This window comes from Atractosteus spatula, chromosome 3 (assembly GCF_055471065.1).
Source record: "Atractosteus spatula isolate fAtrSpa1 chromosome 3, fAtrSpa1.hap1, whole genome shotgun sequence".
NCBI classification, from domain to species: domain Eukaryota; kingdom Metazoa; phylum Chordata; class Actinopteri; order Semionotiformes; family Lepisosteidae; genus Atractosteus; species Atractosteus spatula.
Genome location: NC_142708.1, coordinates 67073847 through 67096666, shown reverse-complemented (window position 1 = coordinate 67096666; position 22820 = coordinate 67073847). Strand labels below are relative to the sequence as shown.

Sequence of the window (22820 nt, the reverse complement as noted above, 5' to 3'; positions counted from 1 at the left end):
AGATCCAGGCAGACAGACAGGCCCATAGACAGACAAACACAGATCCAGGCAGACAGACAGGCCCACAAAGAGACAGACACAGATCCAGGCAGACAGACAGGCCCACAGAGAGACAGACAGGCCCAAATCCAGACAGACACAGATCCAGACAGACAGACAGGCCCACAGAGAGACAGACAGGCCCAAATCCAGACATACACAGATCCAGACAGACACAGAGAGACACAGATCCAGACAGACACAGAGACAGGCCCACAGAGAGCCACAGACACAGATCCAGACAGACAGACCCACAGAGAGACAAACACAGATCCGGACAGACAGGCCTACAGATAGACGGGCAGATACACAGATACACACAGATAGGGGACAGACAGAGACTCAAATACAGGCAAACAGGAGTCTTTTCTAAAACATTTCTAAAAGAAAATAACTTTCAAACAACAAAAAAGGGGATAACTCATACTCCTTCCCTGCATTCATTCACTTTGAAAGTACAGTTAACGTTCATCAAAATCTAGGTACTGGCCAACTAACCGCTGACAACAAGCACTGTAAATACACTATCTTGGGCAGAGGGCTGGTGTGCGGGTGGCTGTTCTAAGGTAACAGCGTGCCAGGGCAGAGACAAACTACTATGAACACGAGTAAAAGTACGAGTAAAAGGCATTTCCTTTCTAAAGAAAAGTAAGTTAAGAGTTTCAAGTCCCATTCAGGGCAGCAGGCGAATCGAGGAAGTGGGTTCGTGTCGTGAGCGCGCAAAGCGGCGCGGCGGGGCCCGGCAGTGCGCGCCGCCGTGGGCCGCTATAAAGGCGCGCGCACTTCCTCAAGCTCACTTTGCAAACTTTTGCAACAGTCACACGGAGTCGTCCGCAGGTGAGTCGCAGCGCTTCCGAATTAACCTTCGGCAGATTCGAGTCCACACCTGGATCCGGACCGCGCAGGGCTGGCGCCTTTCAGTTTATCGATTTCTCACTGCGAAGGAAAAACAAAAATCGGTGCTTGTACACAAGCTGTGCAGCTCGCTCTTTTTAACGCCGTCCTTTGTTTTCTGGTTGTAATATTATTGTTTTTTGTTCCTCCTAGTGAGCTTGCCTACCCTCCCAAAAAAACTACCAGAAGCTTCGGATCCCCCCCGGCTGCGAGAATGTCCTGGGACGGGTATGTCACCTCTCTGATGACCGGCGGCGAGTGTCAGGACGCGGCGATTGTCGGCTACGAAGCCGGCGCTCAGTCGGTCTGGGCAGCAGCGAAGGGCAAAACCTTCGAGAAAATCACGGTAAAGTACCGCTTTATTTCACAAAAACTGCAAGTTCGGAGGTTAGACACCCCCCCCCCCCCCCCACACCCCACCCGGTGAGAAGTTTCCTTCAGAACTTCTCCGCGAGGATGTTTTGCCGCCTCGGGGTTTCGGCTTGTAAGAGCGATTTTTTTGGGGGGGTAGTTTCTGGGGTTCCGGGCAGCACCCCGCTGCAGTCCGCCGCTAGCGGAAAACCACATGTTGCGGAAGAAGAGGTAGTTTCCACTAATGTGCTCCCCTCCCTCTCTGCCTCTCACCCTCATCCTCTCTCTCTCTTTTGAAACCGGCTTTTTTTCTGGGACGGAAACACGGTTGAAGGAGCTCAAGCTCTCCCTGCGCGGCGTGAGCGCGATGCTCGGTGAGGTGCCGGAGGGACTTTTCGACATTTTGTGTAGCGATTCTCTGCAGCGCAGGAGTCCGCGTTTTGCAGCTCTGGTGTCGGGCTCGGAGCGGTGTGTGTGTGTGTGTGTCTGTCTATCTCTCTCTTTCTCTCCCCCTTTCCCCGGCCTGTGTCGGCCGCACCCGGGTCTGTCCCGGACTCGTGTGGGACGACCCGGCACCGAGTCTCGGGTCCCCGCGGTTAGCGAGCAGAGCTTTACCGCTGCAGAGAAAAGGCAGTCCCGGTTGATTAGTGCTCTGAGCGGGGTGAGAGAGAGAGAGAGAGGGCGCCTCCTGCAGAGGTAGGACCGGATGTCTCCTCGCTAACTCGGAACTTGAAGGCTCCGCTTTCTCCGGGTGGGGCGTACACAACAAAATGGCAAGTCGCTGGCATTTAAGGCCCCAGCCCGGGCTAATCGCTTTCCTGTAGCAGTGTTGTGTGTGTGTGTGTAGCTCATGCGAGTGAGTTATAGCGCCGTGCCCAGACCCAGCTGTTGAGCGCGTCTGCTCAGACCCGTCGCCCCTGTACTGTTATACGGAAACTGCTGCGCTTCCTTCTTCCACGCGTGAGCCAATGAGGTGGACTGAGGGTGTTGCGGTGTTCTTGTGCGTTGCCGTAAACGGGAAAACCAAGCGCGCCGGCTGGGGAGACGCCCCTGCAAAGGCAGTGCTCAGGGGCGCCCCCTGCAGAGGAGGGGGGGGCGTCGCCCCACCGGGCTGTGTCTGAGCTCACCTCCCGCCGCCCCCCCCCCCCAGCAGAGCAGCTAAGTCCGGCCCTCCTGCCCTGCCCCGCCCCAGCCTTGACGGGGCTCGCCGCTACCCCTCCCGAAAAGTGAACCCCTGCGGTTCCTTTTTTTGTGTTTTAATTGCTGCAGGGGTGACCGAGGCCGTGGACCCGGGCTGGTCGTGAAGTACTGGAGCTCAGCGTGGGGGAAGGCGGAAAGCGCTTATGTGTTTTTAGAAAAGCGAAGAGGTGCCGAGTTAGTTATTGTCGCGAACAGCAGAAGCAGGCGGCGCGAGTTCCTGTTCCTCAGAGCCGCCGCCGCCGCCGGCCCCGGGGCCCACGTGTCGCGCGGGGGGCGCTCTCGGCTTCCGTGTTTCCGCCGCCCGTGTTCAGCTCCGCGGCCGGAGGGGAAAACTCCTTTTTTGGTCACAGTCTGGCACTTCTCGAGGCGCGTCCCTTGAAATCCAGGAAGCTTTCGAGAGAGGAGGAGGGGGGGGAACCGGACGCGTGCTCAAGTTCCTCCCGAGCCCAGAACACGCGGCGCGCAGGCTGAAGGCCGACTTCCTGGTGTGTGTGTGTGATAGACACTCTACCCTTTTACCCTTTTGGTTAAAATGCTTTTTTTAAAATTTGTGTGCTCCAGTAACGGTAGCAACAGCTTTGTGCGTGTAAAAACGCTTCCTGGCCCCACCCGCCCGAGATGTGGAGTGTGGCTTTGTCAGAGCTGGCCAGGTGTGACCCATCCGAACCCCCAGCTGCGCAGGAAACCCTGTGAGATGTGAAGAGGGGCGGGATGGGGGCACAGCTATAACGGAGCAGGAGGTCCTGAGAAGTCTGTCCCGGGTCTTGGGCAAGGCGACTCTGCCCATCAGGCCCTGGGCAGCCTTGTGAAACTCTGGGAGGTTCTTGTTGCAACAGCAGTGCCAACTGGGTGATCTGTAAGTGTTTTTCAGAGCTACAGTCCCAGTACAGGAGAACAGTCCCGTTACAATAGGGGCTACAGTCCCAGTACAGGAGAACAGTCCCGTTACAATAGGGGCTACAGTCCCAGTACAGGAGAACAGTCCCGTTACAATAGGAGCTACAGTCCCAGTACAGGAGAACAGTCCCATTACAATAGGGGCTACAGTCCCAGTACAGGAGAACGGTCCTGTTACAATAGGGGCTACAGTCCCAGTACAGGAGAACGGTCCTGTTACAATAGGGGCTACAGTCCCAGTACAGGTGGACAGTCCTGTTCCAATAGGAGCTACAGTCCCAGTACAGGAGAACAGTCCTGTTCCAATAGGAGCTACAGTCCCAGTACAGGAGAACAGTCCCGTTACAATAGGGGCTACAGTCCCAGTACAGGAGAACAGTCCTGAGGCAGGGACAGGAGTGGGGGGGGGTAGCTGGACTGAGCTGGGGGGGCAGGTGGGGAGAAGGGGCTGATGGGACAGTGGCAGCAGGGTACGAGCGGGCGGGCGTGCTCAAGCCCTGCCAGCAGGACGTGTCTGGGCCGTTGTCTCCGGGTGTATAGAGTTGCAGTTGTTGGGGTGGATTGCAGGCTCAGAGGGGAGGAGGTAGAAATTGTAGAGATTGTGTAAAACAGGTTTGTTAATCGCTATGCAGGGTGTGGATCTAGAGAGAGTGCGATACGTGTTGTGATCCCAGCTCGCAGGGGGGAGGGGGGTTGGGGTGCTCTTGGAACAGTTTCTGACTTGCAGAGAACGGAGAGAAGCAGCTCCTGGAGGAGCTGATGGGGCTGTGCATCACTAGGGGGAAGATCCAGAGTCCTGGGGGGGGTTGGGAGAAGGAGGGGCAGAGTGGTTGCTTAGGAATGTTTTCCTGTGTGCTTGCTGTTGTAATTAAGTCCCAGTACAGGAGCTACAGTCCCATTACAACAGAAGCTACAGTCCCAGTACAGGAGAACAGTCCTGTTCCAATAGGGGCTACAGTCCCAGTACAGGAGAACAGTCCTGTTCCAATAGGGGCTACAGTCCCAGTACAGGAGGACAGTCCCAGTACAGGAGAACAGTGCTGTTACAATAGGGGCTGCAGTCCCAGTACAGGAGGACAGTCCTGTTACAATAGGGGCTGCAGTCCCAGTACAGGAGGACAGTCCTGTTACAATAGGGGCTGCAGTCCCAGTACAGGAGGATTTATATTTTAATACTTCTCAACTCAAATGGGCATGACAGGTGCAGATATGCATGTAGGCACAAAATAGAGCAGACTCCCAACACCACAGTATTGCCAGGTCTTGCCTGGGCTTGGGTTTGGTCTTGTGCAGGGCTGGATTTGCAGGCTCAGGTGGTGTCTAAAGCCGTGTGGTGCACACCAGGGTTGTGTCAGTGCAGTTCCTGACTCCAGCAGTGGTGTGTGTTGTGGGTGCAGGCATGTGAGCGTCGAGCCCCCGCCCGTCATCCAGGCTCTGATGGGCTGTTCTGGACATGACCTGTGCCGCAGTTGTTTAACGAACTGCTGATCCAGAACAATCCAGTTCAGTAATTAAAGACCCTGGGTCCCTTGTGGACAGGATCTGCCAGCCCTGCAAGGTGGAGTGGAGCAGCGTTCTGTGATTCAGTGCGAGTCGAGGTTCTTCCCAGCAGTCTTGGAGGTGAGCGATCCAAGTCCCTCTGTGTAACCTCGCTGGCGTCGCCTCCTCAGATCAGAGTCCTCCGCCTTGTTAACCCCCAGGAGGATTACTCCTGGAGCTCAGGGGATCCTGGCCAGGATTCACAACGCCTTTATTTGCAGGCGTTTTGGTAAAGAAATGAGGACGCGACTCTTTAAACTCTGCTGTAGCGCCCGAGGTGCGGTGTGTACTGGTACGGCTCTCTCCTGCATCCGAGTTGGAGAGCAGGCTCTTCCCCGGAGCTCTGTGCGTCATTCCCTGAGTCTTCTTCCCTGGAGTGAGTCGGACAGTCGTGACGGGGGCGTGTCTCGAGGTAGGGCCGAACTGAGCCAGACATGGGCTGTGGATGTTCAGAGCCCTGATCCTATACGGTCTGCAGGCATCGTCTACCCGCCTGGAATAGTCCGTCCCTGGACTGGCTCAGTTAAAGAAGTGACTGTCGTGTGACTGTAGGCAAGGGGCTGCGATCTGACTGATCGGTTCCGGGCCTCTGACAGCAAAGTGCTAACCCGGGATTCTGGGATTTCGGGTAATGGAGGAGGAGGAGGAGGTGGGATCCCCTGGGTGGGCTCGGTTGAGACCATTTCCTTGACGATGGTGGGGCATTTCGGGCTGATTGTGTCGTCCGGCCAGCTCCAATGCCCAAGGAGCAGCTAAACTGTTCTGAACGAGGAAGAGTTACAGCTTGGGTCTGGAGCTCCTGATTTGATCAAGACCCAGAATCCCTGCTGGCCAGTGGACCGGGTCAGAAGAGGCACGAAGAGTGAGCTGAGGAAGTTAGCTGGCTTGTTTAGACTGGGGAGCCCCAGTGTTGGGGCTCACACACAAATCCAAATGCAGACACTAGAGGGCGCTACTGGGGGCAGGTGTGCTGGTGGTCCCTCCGACCATCCACTTCCTAACTGCTTTATCCAATGCAGGGTCGCGGGGGAGCCGGAGCCTATCCCATCAAGCAACAGGCGCATGGTGGGGTACACCCTGGGCAGGACGCCAGTCCATCACAGGGCAGACGGACACAAACGTGCGCATGCACTCATACCAGCGCCAGTTTTCCCCAGAAGTCAGTTAACCTACCAGTATGTCTCGAGACTGTGAGAAGAAACTCATGTGAACACGGGGAGAACATGCAAACTCCACACAGACGGCAACCGAGGCCCCAGTGCTCACCACTGCGCCACCTTGCTGCCCACATGCAGCCGGTCGCATTCCTAATGAATGCTCTGGTGCCGCCTGCTGACGCTCCCTGCCTGCTGGGACTGCAGCACGGTGCCGCAGTGAAATGTGTCCCCCCCCATCCTCCACTCCACTCTGCAGCCCAAGCCTTTCCGCCCGTCGGATTATCCGGCTCGCTCTTCGTTTCTCGCCTCTGCTCCTGTTTTTTTTCCATTTTTACCCTCGTAAAACACTGCGTGCATTTAGCATAGCAAATCTAACCAAAGCAGAGGCTGTGGGAGCCGAGCTCCTCCCCCGCGCAGCTGGGAAGAAGCCCGTCGGGCTGATGCAGACCTGTGCGGCTGGCCGCTGCCCTGGGTCCAGGAGGGGCTGTCCGATTCCTCGCCCTCCCTTCGAAAGAGCTCTGCGCTGCGGTCTGGGTTTGGGGGGTTCAGCTGGGCTGGTTTTGGGGGCTCTGAAGGACTAGTTTGAAGGCTCTGCAGGGCTGGTTTAGGGGTTCAGCTGGTTGGTTTGGAGGCAGGGTCCCCAACAGCATCACCCCTGGATTGAGGGTCAGGGGCCGAGCTGGTGTTGGGGTAGAGGGGGCCCCTGGCAGTGACTTGGCACCTCAACCACGGGGCCTTCTGACCGTGAGTTTGGGGCACCCCCACGTCATGCCAGGTGGGGAAGGGAGAAGTCAGTAATGCCACCGAGCTGTGTGTGCAGGGCCTTACTCCGATGCTCGTCACACTTGTGCTGGGGAGGCAGGGGAGCGCGTGTTTCAGCAGATCGGGGCTCTGTACCGGCAATGAAGGGAAACTGCAGCCCCAGCTTCTCAGAATTGTTATGAAATCTCGGTAACAAGATAAACGTTGCAGAATCTCCAAGTCCAGAGCGATATTTCTATTGGATGACGTGATGTATTCAAAAGCCCGCTTCCTTGTAGTGTAGCGGGGCCAGTTTGTCAGTGGAGGTTTGGTTCTGAATGGTATACAATGACAGCAGTAGGGCACTGCGTGTACCTGGAAACGTAATCCATTTTGTGATGTAAATTAGCGGTTCTCCATGTTGCTTTCATCGTGGTTTGAGATGCACTCAACGGTGCCGATTCCTCCTAGCCCGCGGGGGCTCCAGGGGACCGCAGTTCATCGGTCTGGCCACTAGATGGCTGACTGGCCAGGGTGGGGCGGGGCCCTGGGATGGGCAGTGTGAGGTAAGCAGCAGCCTGCTTCCGATTTGTGCGGTATCCTGGAATACCAGCTTCTGTGGAGCCAGTGTGAGTTACGAAGGAAAACAAATCCAAACACGACAGTGAAGCCGTGGAATGTGTCTTGGTATGGGGGAGGGTTAGTCTACCCCTGGGGCTCCAGGATGCCTTCAACCACCTGCCTGTCGCAACCTGTGCTTCTCATCTTCAGTTTCCGTCATCCTTGACTTTCCATTCAGTGCAGCATTAATGGACTGTAGTGTCCAGTGTGTCTGTATTAACCCCTCTCTCTCTCAGTGCAGTGTTAATGGACTGTAGTGTCCAGTGTGTCTGTATTAACCCCTCTCTCTCTCAGTGCAGTGTTAATGGACTGTAGTGTCCAGTGTGTCTGTATTAACCCCTCTCTCTCAGTGCAGTGTTAATGGACTGTAGTGTCCAGTGTGTCTGTATTAACCCCTCTCTCTCAGTGCAGTGTTAATGGACTGTAGTGTCCAGTGTGTCTGTATTAACCCCTCTCTCTCAGTGCAGTGTTAATGTACTGTAGTGTCCAGTGTGTCTGTATTAACCCCTCTCTCTCAGTGCAGTGTTAATGTACTGTAGTGTCCAGTGTGTCTGTATTAACCCCTCTCTCTCAGTGCAGTGTTAATGGACTGTAGTGTCCAGTGTGTCTGTATTAAGCCCTCTCTCTCAGTGCAGTGTTAATGGACTGTAGTGTCCAGTGTGTCTGTATTAACCCCTCTCTCTCTCAGTGCAGTGTTAATGGACTGTAGTGTCCAGTGTGTCTGTATTAACCCCTCTCTCTCAGTGCAGTGTTAATGTGCTGTAGTGTCCAGTGTGTCTGTATTAACCTCTCTCTCTCTCAGTGCAGTGTTAATGGACTGTAGTGTCCAGTGTGTCTGTATTAACCCCTCTCTCTCAGTGCAGTGTTAATGGACTGTAGTGTCCAGTGTGTCTGTATTAACCTCTCTCTCTCTCAGTGCAGTGTTAATGGACTGTAGTGTCCAGTGTGTCTGTATTAACCCCTCTCTCTCTCAGTGCAGTGTTAATGGACTGTAGTGTCCAGTGTGTCTGTATTAACCCCTCTCTCTCTTTCTCCTTTCAGCAAGGTGAGATTGCAGCCGTGACGTCGAAGGACCGCAGCTCGTTCTTCATCAATGGGGTGACCCTGGGAGGTGTGAAGTGCTCAGTTCTGCGCGACAGACTGAACGAGGATGGCGAGTGGACAATGGACCTGCGCACTAAGAGCGCTGAAGGCCAGCCCACCTACAACATCACTATCGCCAAGAGCAACAAAGGTACTGCCCTGCTTATTCACTGCTCGTTCCCGAGTCCTGCCCACTTTGGGGCTTCTCCTCTTTACAGCCCAGCCCAGTGTGAGCAGGGTTCTCCAGCGTGCTTGTATGTGATTGAATGCGCCAGTCTGTGTTCGGCTTGCTGTGCAGCAGCGCCGCCCTAGTGGCTAATAGGGGAGGTACCTCTGAGCCCAACAGATTCCACAGTGTTTAAAACACCACTGATGGGGAAATTTTCTACTTTGCTTATTCATACTGTAAACTTACACCAGCATTGCAGGTGCTGAGAAGTTTGGTCAGTAAATTCACTTTTACTGATGTTGAGCAGAAAACGGTGTCAAATTTCCCTTCTCTCAGTGCAGTGTTAATGTACTGTAGTGTCCAGTGTGTCTGTATTAACCCCTCTCTCTCAGTGCAGTGTTAATGGACTGTAGTGTCCAGTGTGTCTGTATTAACCCCCCTCTCTCTCAGTGCAGTGTTAATGTGCTGTAGTGTCCAGTGTGTCTGTATTAACCCCTCTCTCTCAGTGCAGTGTTAATGGACTGTAGTGTCCAGTGTGTCTGTATTAACCCCTCTCTCTCTCAGTGCAGTGTTAATGGACTGTAGTGTCCAGTGTGTCTGTATTAACCCCTCTCTCTCAGTGCAGTGTTAATGTACTGTAGTGTCCAGTGTGTCTGTATTAACCCCTCTCTCTCAGTGCAGTGTTAATGGACTGTAGTGTCCAGTGTGTCTGTATTAACCCCTCTCTCTCAGTGCAGTGTTAATGTACTGTAGTGTCCAGTGTGTCTGTATTAACCCCTCTCTCTCAGTGCAGTGTTAATGTGCTGTAGTGTCCAGTGTGTCTGTATTAACCCCTCTCTCTCAGTGCAGTGTTAATGTACTGTAGTGTCCAGTGTGTCTGTATTAACCCCTCTCTCTCAGTGCAGTGTTAATGTACTGTAGTGTCCAGTGTGTCTGTATTAACCCCTCTCTCTCAGTGCAGTGTTAATGTACTGTAGTGTCCAGTGTGTCTGTATTAACCCCTCTCTCTCTCAGTGCAGTGTTAATGGACTGTAGTGTCCAGTGTGTCTGTATTAACCCCTCTCTCTCAGTGCAGTGTTAATGTACTGTAGTGTCCAGTGTGTCTGTATTAACCCCTCTCTCTCTCAGTGCAGTGTTAATGGACTGTAGTGTCCAGTGTGTCTGTATTAACCCCTCTCTCTTTCTCTCTCTCAGCTCTAGTTCTTGTGCAGGGTGCAGAGAATGTCCATGGTGGAATACTGAACTCCAAAGCCTTCAAAATGGCCGAGCACCTCCGAAAATCCAACTACTGATCGCCCGCCTCCCCCCTGCCCTGCCCGGCCCCCCTGCAGTGTCTGTGTGGCTGGACTGCGTGTCTGCTGTCCTATGAGCCCCCCCCGGCGTGCGCACGTCCCCCGACCAGCCCCCCTCCGTTGCCCCGAGTCATTCCATAGACTGCGTCACTTGATAGCACCTCTGGAGCTGTTCTGTTTTGTTCGGATTATTTACGATGGAAATCCTGTAATTTACGAAGTGATGGCAACATTAAATTTATTCTCAAAAAAACAGCCCTGCCTTTGGATTTTCCTTGAATCCCGCGCTTCTGCGCGGCCGGCCTGCTTGTCCTCGGGTCCTGACCGTGCTGGCTGGGAGGACCGGGGTGCAGATCCAGGTGGGGCTGCACACTGGTGGTGGTGGAGGGGATCCCCATTACCTGTAAAGTGATTGGAGTGGAGTGTCCAGAAAAGTGCTATATAAGTGTAAGCAATTATTATAAACGGCAGACGGGACTGAGGGGTCTCTGCTGTTGTCGCTCATGCCAGGCCTCAGCCAGTTCACCCCCCCGTCTTGCGTGGCTCAGCTCTGTGCCCAGCTGGCAGCCACTGCCCACCCAAGCCCCAGGTGGAGAGACCCGCCGTGCCCAAGGCCACCCTCTCTCCTCTTGGGGGGGCTGGGCCTTCCTTGGAGAGGCCTGGGCCTGCCGGTCACGGGCAGGGAGAATGTCTCTCTCCTCCTCCTGCCCCTCCCTTTCCACCCTCTGCTTTTACCCTTGTAAGGGGGAAGAGGTACAGGAGCACTGCTACTGGCTGCGCCTGCGCAGCTGCCCGGGCTCCTCGGCCGGGCGCCTGCGCAGCTGCGCCTGTTTGCACTAGTGCATAGCTGAACTGATAGGAATACGTGACGAGAAGTGTGTAAATTACTCCATTTCTAAGTTACACAACTACTGACTAACAAACATGTGGAAACGCATTTCACAACTGTGCGAGCAGCTGCAAGGAGAGGGGGCTTTTGCATGTTTACGAATCATACAGCATCTCCAGTTGGACATTTCTGGGTCAGTTTAGTAGGACCACCATCCATGTGCATGATAGACACAGCTTCCCATTGTCCTTTGGAACGTGTTCCCTGTGGTGCACACACACGTGCGACTGCACGCTCGCATGAGCTACACTACTGCATGAATTCCACTACTGTGCCACTATACAAAACTGCATGAACTACACTGGTACACAAACTACACAGCTGTGGAAATCGTACAGCCGCGATCACAGGGAGCTCTCAGCGCTGTGCTTTGCGGGTGGAAGAGGACAGCTGACTCCGAGTCCTGCCTGTGTGCAGACATGTGGCAGACAGACAGGGGCTGTGGCTCCCTACGGGTGTGGCCTGCAGGGCCAGAAGCAGACGCTCTTTCGGAAGGCCTTGAGATGTGTGCGAACAGGTCCAGGTCATTCCTGCAGGTTCGGGCAACCCTGGGAGAAAGGGAGCACATTCCTCGGAGGGATTCTGGGACAGACTGGGAGAGAGGGTGGATGCTGAGAGACGGAGAGGAGTTGAGAGACGGGAGAGGATTGCAGGGAGGTGAAGGGGGGAGAGAGAGGAGGAGGCAGGGAGTGGGGGTGATATACAGAGGGAAGAAGAAGGACAGAGGGAGTTGCTCACCAGGCAGAACGCAGGCAAAGGCAAACTGACGAAACCGGAACCTGCAGAAACACTGAAGCACACACTCTCGCACACTGACGGCTCCAGCAGCCCTGGCGGCCAGCCTGCCCAGCACTGATGGGGTCATTACCGTGCTGTTAGGGACAGCAGGAGTGTGATCCCCAGGGGGAACTGAGTCACACAGGGCACAGCTGCAAGCAACAGAGGAGGACTGTCTTCACAATCACCCTGTTCACGCTGTCTCAGCCGCTGGTCCTACACAGCCGGACGGAAAGCAGCTGAAATGAGCCTCTTGGTGCGGTCAATTCTGCTCCCAATTCTGCTGCGGGGAAGGGAAAAGGCGCCCTCTTGTGGCCAAGATGGTGAAGAACACAGAAAAGCACTATCTTATTAAGGTTTTTCACTCCATTCCATAAAAAATACTTTTTCGCTCTCTTATTTTCAGTCCAAAAAATAATTGCTTGCACAAGTTACTTGTAACTGCAAATGATGACTTTTTAAAGCTACTTTCCCCAACATTGTCATTATCCTGTTAAGGTCAGTACTGTTTTTTTCATTTTCTTTGCACTTATAGTTTCCGCCCACCAGGGGCAGTGACGCGCAGTTGACGCACTAGACATCCTGTTGTTGATAATGTAGCGGTGTATTAACACAACAACCCCAAAGACGTTCTACCGGCAAAGTGTTTGTTGCTGGTTTTATTGACTTCCAACTAACATAACATTACTTTATTGGCCCTATACAATTTCTTGCATTAGGAATTTGTCTTTTCGCAGACCCCAGCTTGCTCTCCATGAGACACACAGACAGGGAGAGAAGCTTGGGGTCAGAGTGCAGGGTCAGCCATTTATATGGTGCCCCTGGAGCAGCTGGGGTTAAGGGCCTTGCTCAGGGGCCCAACGGAGTAGGATTCCTCTGCCGGCCACAGGATTATAACCAGCAACCTTCCAGCCACAGGTGCAGATCCTTAAGAGCCGGGGGAGGGGGAGAGGGAGAAAGAAAGGAATTTAGATTGCTACAAGACACTAACAAGACATTACTGTACACACTAGCTGAGCATCTGACCAGGGTGAGAGACAGCAAGGACAAACAGACCTGATGAAGTTCAGGCTCAGTACTCTACTTACATTACAGACTGAACATAAAAACTGGACACAGACAGACCTGGCTGTCCAGAGAGGACAGACTCAGTGACCACAGCCTTGGACACAAACTGGACACAGACAGACCTGGCTGTCCAGAGAGGACAGACTCAGTGACCACAGCCTTGGACACAAACTGGACACAGACAGATCTGGCTGTCCAGAGAGGACAGACTAAGTGACCCAAGCCCTGGACACAAACTGGACACAGGCGGACCTGGCTGTCCAGAGAGGACAGACTAAGTGACCCAAGCCCTGGACACAAACTGGACACAGGCGGACCTGGCTGTCCAGAGAGGACAGGATGTGCTCCCACTGCCAGCGGGGAGAAGCAGAGACAGAGATGCACTTTCTGCTGCACTGAGAGAAACGCCCAGGAATTAGACAGACATTCCTACTTAAAATAACCAGTCTAATCCCAGATATCCCACTCCAGCCGGTATCAGAGCAGTTTCCTATCAGGCTGGGGGCAGAAACTCAGCAGAGTTGCAGCTCTGTTCCTCAGCCTGGCCAATACAGCTCTCTGAGTGTGAAGGACATGAGAGAGATGTGGTACAGTAGTCCGTGGGGTATCTGTGTCCTCGCAGAGCGTTTTAAGAGTTTCAGCGCAGTCTAATTTTAGCTGTGTGTAAAGGGTAGAGGGGAGAGGGACTTGCACTCTGAATGGCGCTGGCCTGGGAAGGGGGGTGTGTGTGGGGGGGGGACCCTGTGCCCTTTCCAGCCTGCCGTTCGAACCTGCAGCCCGTGTCACGTTACTGTCCCCCATCACAGTCCAGCCTGTAGGCCTCACCCTGAACTCTGACCTTTCTCGGTGCTGGCCCTTAGCCACGGGATGTTAGGGATCATCAATATTTTCTTTCTCGTTTCAGGTGTGCTTAACACACAAAAAAAGGATGCTGTCGGAAGACTCTCTCTGTTTAGAAATCGGGGAAAGGAGGTAGGAAGGGGTGAAGACAGAACGTGTGGACGGCCTGTCAGAGCGACAGAGAATGGGGGGGGGGGGGCGATGTGACGTATTGAACAGCCGCCGATCAAGGTCTAGTGGAGAGAACAGGCGGCTCCTTGATGACGCAAGGGAAGGGGAGTTTATGGACGCTCCCTAAGGGGTTTACCATATACGGAAGCGGGTGTTAGGGATGGTCTATAAATAGCTGCACCGCTGGTGAAGAAGGTGCACTTGCCGAGAGCAGTGAGCGGGCACGCGTAGACGCAGACAGCCGGAGAGACACTCGAGTAAGTACGTGCTGGAGTTTATTATTTGTAATTCTTGTAACGGAGGCAGTACGTTGCGTCACTAGTCGCAGTCGTGGTCTCTACTAGCAAGCGGTGGCTCCAGCAGGTGATAGGTGCCACTAGTTGCTCCCCATCGTCTGAAGCATTGCGCGGATAAAATTCCTGTGTGTTAAGGCCAGTCTAGTAATAACTCATTTTAGGGTGGGCGTTGACTACTTAGTGCCCATAAAGGGTGGAATGGGAGAGCGTCTCCGTGTCCGCTCGCTGGTTCAGTATCGGGGACCCCCTGTCCCCCGGTATTCCTAGTCGCCTATTAAATCTCGAGTGTTTTTTTTTTTTCCTTTCGGCCTTGGGTTTCAAAGCCGCCCCTCTTCAACGGTAAGTACCGTTTCCTACGGCCTCGGCGTGCCGGCGACGTGCCCTGACCCTGTCCGCTTGCGTTTCTGGGTAAGCCGTTTCTCAATGGCCGGTCTCTGTCCGGACGGGTGCGGGCGCTGCTGTCCATCGGACGTCCGCAGAGCTGGTCGGCTTGCAGGAGGAAAATGTAATCTGAGTTTCAAGAAAAACGTCTGACCCTCAGAAGACGGTGCAGGGTTAATACGGTTGCAAATCTGAGCTGAGTGCGAATATACGCTATACAGTAGATCTCGGGTAGATCAGGCAGGTTTTCAGTGTTCTGTTCCCTCTATATGTGCAGGCTGAAGAGGTTGAGTTCTCTCCTAGCTCTTTCATCCCTGAAGGAGTCTTGTCTGAGCTTTCTCTAGGGCTTCACCAGCACAGCTCTCCTGGGCTCTGGACATGCTGGAGTTTAAGCATTGTGTAACTCTGGCATTACCTCTCTGACTTGTATCTGCATCAGCTTTGAAATCCCCACAGGCCTCGGTGCCCACAGTCTGGACACAGACACTGGACTCGGGTGGACCCGGCTGTCCAGAGAGGACAGGCTTGGAGACCACAGCCTGGACAGAAACTGCAGTGAGCTCCTGTGGAGGTCACGTTCACTTGAAACAGCCACAGCTGGGTGCAGTGATGCCACCCTCACTGCCCTGCGTGTGCGTGTTGCTGGAGTGTCTTTCCTGTTGGCTTGCTGCCTGCTCCTGTATGGAGGGATCTCAGGGGCTCTGTCCCCTTGGAGAGGTGGGGCACATTGTTCTCCTGGCTCCTGGAGGCCCCAGTGGGCCCTAGACCCCTGGTTACCAGCTCAACCCGATCACTTTACTGCTTCAGCTGCTGTACTGAATGGATATTCCACAGAGGACTTCCTTCTGGAGTGGGACTCCAGCTCCTGATCCACAGCAGGCAGGTCCTCTCCAGGTTTTATTTGCAGTTTCCCACCCCGGCTTGGTCCTGTTTCTGTGCAGGAGCATCCTGGTGCTGGTAAAACCTGGTATGGGTCCCGTTGCTGTGCATTTGGAGTCTGATCCTCCTTCTGGAGACGGTCTCGGCGTGTGCGTGTGCGGGGGTGGGCTGTCAGCCCCCCCCCCTCTTCAGTGTAGGTCACCTTCACATGCCTGGCTTCCTCCTCTCCTTCCTGCAGTGTAACAAAGGTCAACCCGATCCAGAAAACACTGCCTGTTTGTGCTGAGCAGAGCGAAGTCCAGTTCCTGTCTGCTCCTGCGCCTGGCTCTGTTTTCAGTGTCTGCGTGTTCTGAGAAGCCCACTCGGGTTAATATTGGACCAGCTGTGATGAAATACCGAGCTGTGGTGGGTGGGCAGTTGTGTTGCTGCCCATCCGCTGGTGAGGTGTTCAGGATGTGTGGAGACATTTGGCTCCATTCCCAGCTGGAGTGAGGGCTGCTTGTTCTCATTTACTCACGGTAGTGTCTCCAGTACAGTCAGGTGTGACAGTGCGTGTCTGCTGGTGAATTCAGGGGGAGTGTGAGAGGAGAGGGACAGCAGTGGCTCTAGCAGTGTCTACAGTACAGTCAGGTGTGACAGTGCGTGCGTGTGCTGGTGAATTCAGGGTGAGTGTGAGAGGAGAGGGACAGCAGTGCCTTTGTGTGCCAGTTGTCAGTGAGGGATGGTGTTTATATATCTCTGCATGCCTCTTGCCCTGCTGTAATACAGTACTGACACTTCCTGACACATTGACCTCTCTTAAAGGTCAGCCTGCAGTTGAGTAAAGGTTAGGTACAGTATTGAGATGAGAATCTAACTAGGAAGACTTATTTTGGTCTTTACAGGTCCTAAAACTGAATGTCACTGAAAGGTCTTGGGTGGTTGATATTCTTAAATAGATTATTTTTAAAGGAGCTTTAAAATGTTCACATCCCTGAAATGGGGTTAACATGGAGTTTGTGTGCTTTTTTTTTTTTTAGCGCTGCCTCTTGCAGGTGCTAATGGTTAGGGTTACAGTTCATGTCAAGGCTGGGGTTACTGTTGGCATTGGCTAGTATTTGTGGAGGTGCCAGGAGCTCCCAGTATCCCTGTTCTCTCTGTGTGCGTTTTCTGAGGACCGTGCTCAAGAGAGAGGATGGATTGTGCAGCAAGTAATGCTGATAAAATCTCAATCCAGTCTTGCTCTCTAGTGTTGGTGAGGGGGATGGGGTGGGGTAGTTCTATTTTTGTCTGCAGGGCTCGCAAAACGCAAAGCACTTAGTCTCGCCTAGATACGGCTACAGCTGTTATCTCAGCTGTCTGACAGAAAAGAGGGACAGACAACTGTCCCACACAGTTGGTGGTCAGGGCTGTTTGTAATCCAGAGAGGTGGCTCTGGCCCACGCCCACCCTTCTTCCTGCTCTCTGATTGGCTCTACGGTGGCAGCACAGTCATCCTATTGGCTGCTGCAGTGCCTGACTTCTTGTTGACCCCTGCTCTGTATGAGAATGTTCAATACTGGTGCAGACAGACCTGGTTTCAAAGCAAAGATGGCTTTTGACTGTGGCTAAATCGGACCCTTCGCTGTCCTGCGTCCCTGTGCCGTGGTGCAGGAATTGTTGCATAGTGGCAGAGTTGGGGGAACCCCCAAACTGAGGAATCTTGCTATCGGGCTGTTGCTCAGCGCCTGCAGCCGTGAGGGGTGCGACGTCTCGAGCTGTGCCATCTAACTCTTCCTCTTGCTCTTGCAGTCAGGATGTCCATCACCAAGATTCACGCCCGGGAGATCCTGGACTCCAGGGGGAACCCCACTGTGGAGGTGGACCTTTATACTGCGAAGGGTGAGTGGACACGTGGTCACTCTCACTCCTGCAGGCTGCACCTCGGTGCTCCAGGTGGTCTCCAGCCCTGGTCCTGGAGAGCCTCTGCCCGCTTAGTCTTATAGGTCCCCCAAATCGCCCGTTTCTCGGCACCTATGGTGCCTGTAAGATACTGATCCATTTCAGTGCTGAGATGCATCAAGATCCCTTAATTGCTACCTGTATTATAATCCAGTTGTCCCCAAGTTCTTAATGTTGATGGCTTGATTGAGATCTCGGTCACACTGAGTGCTGACGAACCCCTTTCCTGCTGTAGCCCTAAAACCTGCTGGATTTGGCTTCGTCGGCACGACTGGGACAGGTAACGTGTTTCTTCTCCTTTTCTCCTTCCCCAGGTCTGTTCCGGGCTGCAGTGCCCAGCGGCGCCTCCACAGGGATCTACGAGGCTCTGGAGCTGCGGGATGGAGACAAGAGCCGCTACCTGGGCAAAGGTGAGCACGCTGTTCAGATTGCCCCTCGCCTTCCTCTTCCGCGGGGCTGACGCACTTGCATGGAGTGAAATGTATAGGAGCAATCTATAATCTCTACAAACCCTACTCACTCAGAATCTATATTGCTGCCATCAGTGATGAATTTGAATGTCTGATCACCTGTGCAATTGTCAGGTGACCGAAGGCATGATTTATTGCTTTCCAATAATGCACTTATACAGACTGTATCTGTAGAGCGGAGGTCATGACCTTGGATCATTTTATTTGCTAAAGCAACTGGATAGCACTGTGCCAGACTTCTATGTAGATTACTATAGAAGTAAACAATATAACAGCTGGCCACTAGGCACAGAGGAGAGGAAGAACTCCCAGCAGCATGGAAACCTCTGGGGAGTCCAGGCCCAGCAGTTGGGCCCCCACTCCAGACAATGGGCTTGAGGGCCACTAGGATGAATCATGAGCAGTCTCTTCAGTCCATGGCTGATGGTCTGTCAGTTGAGTGAGGTAGCTGCCCGTTTCCTAAACCAGCATTTATAAATCAGCTTTGTGGAGTTTGATAGATGGGTATTTCTGGTGAAGAGGTGGAGCTTATTCATTAACCAATGAGATGGGTAGCTGGGTGGCTTTTTAACCAATAGGCAACCAGTTTGGTGTTAATGATGCTCTATTCTGACCTGGAAAAAAGCCATGAGGTCTTAAGTTGTCAGCACCTGAGCTGCTCTCCACTGGAACAGGGCGTTGGGGTTTAAGAGCTTGCCTGTAGCCTGGGTTTTCTTAACGTGCTGTTATCCTGTACTCGGGCAGGTGTGACGAAGGCTGTGGACCACATCAACAAGACTATCGTCCCAGCCCTCCTGGAGAAGGTGAGACTCCAATTACCCCTTCTGAAAGGTAGCTAGTGAAGGTGGTCATTGTTGGAGAGGAACATGATCTGTAAAGGCACTCGGTGCAGCTCGCCTGTAGCTTCACATTCACACTCATCACCGTCTGTAGAGACTGTAAAGACAGTTGAACTTCTGTTTTGTGTGATGTCCTGGAATAACCTCTCCTTCTGTTGCTGCAGAAGCTGAGTGTGGTCGAGCAGGAGAAGATTGATAAAGTCATGCTGGAGCTTGATGGCACTGAGAATAAATGTGAGTTCTGATCTCTCTCCAAGTGCTTGCATGTCTCTTGGGCTGTGAGACTGTATTAACTCCTCTCAATCTCTGCCTTCCTCTCTCCAGCCAAATTTGGTGCCAATGCCATCTTGGGGGTCTCCCTGGCTGTCTGCAAGGCTGGTGCAGCTGAGAAAGGTGTCCCCCTGTACCGCCACATTGCTGATCTGGCTGGAAACGCAGACATCATCCTCCCAGTTCCTGTAAGTGAGGAGCAGTGATGATGGGAGCCAAGGAATGTTGGACAGTGTTTTTAAGCTCTGTGTTAATGGACTGTAGTGTCCAGTGTGTCTGTATTAACCCCTCTCTCTCAGTGCAGTGTTAATGGACTGTAGTGTCCAGTGTGTCTGTATTAACCCCTCTCGCTCTCAGGCCTTCAATGTGATCAACGGGGGCTCTCATGCTGGTAACAAGCTGGCGATGCAGGAGTTCATGATCCTGCCGGTGGGGGCGGCGTCGTTCCGGGAGGCCATGCGGATCGGGGCGGAGGTCTACCACAACCTGAAGAACGTCATCAAGGCCAAATACGGCAAGGATGCCACCAACGTGGGGGACGAGGGTGGCTTCGCCCCCAACATCTTGGAGAACAACGAAGGTAACATCCGGCGCCCTAGTAATCACTCCACCCCCCCCCCCCACCCCCGGTGTTTTCCATAAGGCGGGTGTGAGTGAACCTCAGGGAATTGTGCCGGCTGCCACGGAGGTGATCTTGCCAATTCGGGGACATGGGAAGGGTCCCAAGCTCGGGTTGCACGGGGCTGGGAATCTTTCATCCAGTCGGTGTGCTTGAAGGATCCCAGGGCATCAACACTTGTCACAGACCCCTGCCACCCTTTGTGTAAAGCACTGCCTCCAGTTCTTGGTCTTGAATGTGCTTCCCCTTAGATTCCACTTGCACCTTCCACTTGCTGGTTTGTGATTCTCTGCTGATCTAGAAGTCCTGTTGGTTTCCTTGTCCAGAACCTTTCAGTATCTGGAATAATTTCAACTAGACTAAAGAGTTCCTTTTAATGTTGCAAGATCGACCTGTGACTCATTTCTAGTGCATTTAATGAAGTGAACACTTGTCAACCAGGAAGAATGGGTGACCAAAACAAAGGCAGGAAGCATCACTGACATGGGTGCAGTTTAACAAGTTGTCACATGAAGTAAATTGGCTCATCTTTGTTGGTGGTTGAGGGCACCAGTACCGATTTCTGCCACTGTATCCTGTACAATGTGTTCTTGCACTGTATAAAGGCTTGCTTTGAGCATCTTTGCCCATGTTGTGCATTTGTACCCATTTTAACTTGTTTAGCTCTTTAGACTGTGAAGGCTTAGAAATATCTTGGCTGCCACAGTGCTTTTCAGGGTTTCAGTCTGTACTTTCGATAGCTCTGTGATCTGATGTGGCTTGAGTCTTATGATTAAGCACTAAGCTACAAATTAACTTTGTCTGTGATGCTTACTGGCCTCTGGCTCTGGATGAAGCAGAGTGATCTGCAAGTGTGAGTGCTGTGCTCCACACTGATGCAAGAAATAGACACCAGCTGGAGGGAGAATAGTCACCTGTCTGGCCTGGGTGACCTTCTGCTGCAGACAGTGCTCAAGCCTTCTGAAAGGTTAAGGCTATAGATACTGTGGTCTGACATCTGACACTGCGCCTCCTGGGCTGCACACCAGCTGTCTCCCTCCTCACACAGCACACTGGGCATTAACCCCTCCCCTCCCCTCAGTGCAGTGTTAATGGACTGTAGTGTCCAGTGTGTCTGTATTAACCTCCCCTCTATCCCTTCTCAGCTCTGGAGCTTTTGAAGTCTGCAATCGAGAAGGCTGGCTATCCTGATAAGATTGTGATCGGAATGGATGTGGCTGCATCAGAGTTCTACCGCAATGGAAAGTACGACCTGGACTTCAAATCCCCCGACGATCCAGCTCGCCACATCACCGGGGAGAAGCTGGGAGAGCTGTACAAGAGCTTCATCAAGGATTACCCTGGTAAATAACGGCATCGCCGTGGCCATTTATCTCCCCTGAAGGGACAGTCCCTAGAGCTCAGCCCCATCCCTGCCTGTTCTCTTCCCAGTGGTGTCCATCGAGGACCCATTCGACCAGGATGACTGGGAGAACTGGACCAAGTTCACGGGCTCGGTGGGGATCCAGATCGTCGGAGACGACCTGACTGTGACCAACCCCAAGCGCATCCAGCAGGCGGTGGAGAAGAAGGCCTGCAACTGCCTTCTGCTGAAGGTCAACCAGATCGGCTCAGTCACCGAGTCCATCCAGGCGTGAGTCAATCGATCAATACTGCCTTCTGCTGGAGGCTAGCAGGATCAGTGCAATTGCTGTGCCCGTTGATAATTGACTGTCAGCTGGGCAAGGCTCAGATAACCGAGTTCTCCATCGGTGCTGCTGTAGGCCAGAGGTAGCTCTGATGACCGAGAGGGAGTCCAGACTCACTGGTCCAGTAGTTGGTCTGACCAGCAGTGGTGCTGCCTTCCTCCCCCCCAGTGTTAATGCCCCTGTCTCGGCTCTCTCAGGTGCAAGCTGGCCCAGTCCAATGGCTGGGGTGTGATGGTCAGTCATCGCTCTGGAGAAACAGAGGACACCTTCATCGCTGACCTTGTTGTGGGTCTGTGCACTGGACAGGTACGTCTCTTCCTGCCTCCATCCCTTCACTCTTTCCTCCTGCGTCTCCCTCTCCACTCATCTTTCTATCCCCCTTCTCTCCACAGATCAAGACTGGCGCCCCCTGCAGGTCAGAGCGACTGGCCAAATACAACCAGCTGATGAGGTGAGAGTCTGTGCTGCAACTTGTTGAGTTTAGTGGTGGCTTTTTCCCCATTTTTATTCCCTGCCTTTTGTCAATCTCCTCTCCCCAGGATTGAGGAGGAGCTCGGAGACAAGGCCAAATTCGCTGGCAAGAATTTCCGGCACCCTACAGCCAAGTAAATCTGCCCCTCTGCACGCTTCCCACCACGCCCCCTACAGGTGGGCACCACAACCCAGGATGCTGCAATTCTTTCCTTTCTCAGAGTGAGAGGGGGAGAGGAGGCTGTATTGGAAAGTGCTCTGTTGGGCCATGTGCTCACTGTATGAACAGCGCCCCCTGTCTTTGCAGTGTTCATACACTCCCTCACCAGTCCACCACAATAAAGATAAGTTGAAATGCTGTCAAGTGTATTTTTCCCTTCTGCTCCGTTTTAAGTGGCCTGTGGAGTGATGCTGGCCAGGTGCTGTTTCAGTGTTCAGTCTTGGCATGTACTTGAGAATGAAATCTGTCCTGAACTGACAAGAGCCAAGTATGGGGAAAAAATACTTCAATTAATCCCCTACTCTCCCTCAAACTCCCCATCTCCACCTCTGTCCTGGGGCCAGGAGGCTGGCTCTCAGACTTGTGGGTTAACACTTTGTGAGTGAAATGTTTATGGGGGTATTTCAGTATACCCAATAATTGAGTTTAATTCCTAATGGCCATCTTGGCTCTAGGTTACACTATTGCAACACCAGTAAAGGGGTTCCTGTAGACTGGCACCTCTTGAGCTTGAATGTTTAAGCTTGTCATGTGTGCAGTTAAAGAGGGGCCTGGTCTACCAAGGCACATGTCTAGCTCTGTAATCTGGAATCTTAAACGGGAGGTGTTGCAGCTGAGTGCTGGAAGGTGCTCCTGAGTAACTATGGTAACCAGTCTACCCTAACCTCACCCATCAACTTGTTACCTTGACAACATGATCTGGCTTTAATGTTTAACAATCGCTGACCTCCATTTGTACAGAATATCGAAGACCTGTCCTTGAGTTGCATCCTAGCTCAGTCTTCAGGCATTCAGTCTCAAGTCTTGATGGTTCTCCAGGTATTTTGACCTTGTTTTGGACTGGTATGCTTGACTTATCCTAGCTGGTTGGATCTCCCAGTGTCCTTTCTTCCTGCTACTTGAACGTAATGAATCTGCTCCCTTGTGGATGACTCCTCTGGGTTGTGATTAGTTCACCCTTTCACTTTGTTAGTCTATCTGGTTACAAACTCTGCTCTGTTCTAACTTCTCTAGTGGACAGTTTCCCTGTGCTTTCACC

General features: G+C 53.1%; 2 protein-coding genes across 3 annotated transcripts; both read left to right on the top strand.

The window, feature by feature from the left end:
* Window positions 1-806: 806 nt before the first annotated feature.
* LOC148838298 (profilin-1-like) lies at window positions 807-10110 on the top strand. Its single transcript, XM_088909913.1, has 4 exons — window positions 807-876; window positions 1087-1279; window positions 8481-8673; window positions 9886-10110. The coding sequence occupies exons 2-4, from the start codon at window positions 1148-1150 to the stop codon at window positions 9981-9983; spliced, it is 423 nt and encodes a 140-aa protein (XP_088766039.1). The 5' UTR covers window positions 807-876; window positions 1087-1147; the 3' UTR covers window positions 9984-10110.
* A 3776-nt stretch (window positions 10111-13886) lies between these two features.
* On the top strand, window positions 13887-21920 carry eno3 (enolase 3, (beta, muscle)). 2 transcript variants are annotated; one of them, XM_088909911.1, is made up of 12 exons: window positions 13887-13985; window positions 17055-17144; window positions 17519-17614; window positions 18419-18477; window positions 18678-18747; window positions 18838-18971; window positions 19141-19363; window positions 20548-20745; window positions 20834-21035; window positions 21288-21396; window positions 21483-21541; window positions 21630-21920. In XM_088909911.1, the coding sequence occupies exons 2-12, from the start codon at window positions 17060-17062 to the stop codon at window positions 21697-21699; spliced, it is 1305 nt and encodes a 434-aa protein (XP_088766037.1). In that variant the 5' UTR covers window positions 13887-13985; window positions 17055-17059; the 3' UTR covers window positions 21700-21920. The 2 variants fall into 2 exon arrangements, with proteins under 2 accessions (XP_088766037.1, XP_088766038.1); XM_088909912.1 differs by having other exon boundaries at window positions 13921-13989.
* The last annotated feature ends 900 nt before the right edge of the window (window positions 21921-22820 follow it).

Bases quoted from the DNA above. Each gene is read 5' to 3' on its own strand.
- eno3 (XM_088909911.1), top strand. From the start codon at position 17,060: ATGTCCATCACCAAGATTCACGCCCGGGAGATCCTGGACTCCAGGGGG. The intron at 17,145-17,518 runs GTGAGTGGACAC...CTCCTTCCCCAG, and splicing joins GGACCTTTATACTGCGAAGG to GTCTGTTCCGGGCTGCAGTG. The intron at 17,615-18,418 runs GTGAGCACGCTG...GTACTCGGGCAG, and splicing joins GAGCCGCTACCTGGGCAAAG to GTGTGACGAAGGCTGTGGAC.
- LOC148838298 (XM_088909913.1), top strand. From the start codon at position 1,148: ATGTCCTGGGACGGGTATGTCACCTCTCTGATGACCGGCGGCGAGTGT. The intron at 1,280-8,480 runs GTAAAGTACCGC...TTCTCCTTTCAG, and splicing joins AAACCTTCGAGAAAATCACG to CAAGGTGAGATTGCAGCCGT. The intron at 8,674-9,885 runs GTACTGCCCTGC...TCTCTCTCTCAG, and splicing joins TATCGCCAAGAGCAACAAAG to CTCTAGTTCTTGTGCAGGGT.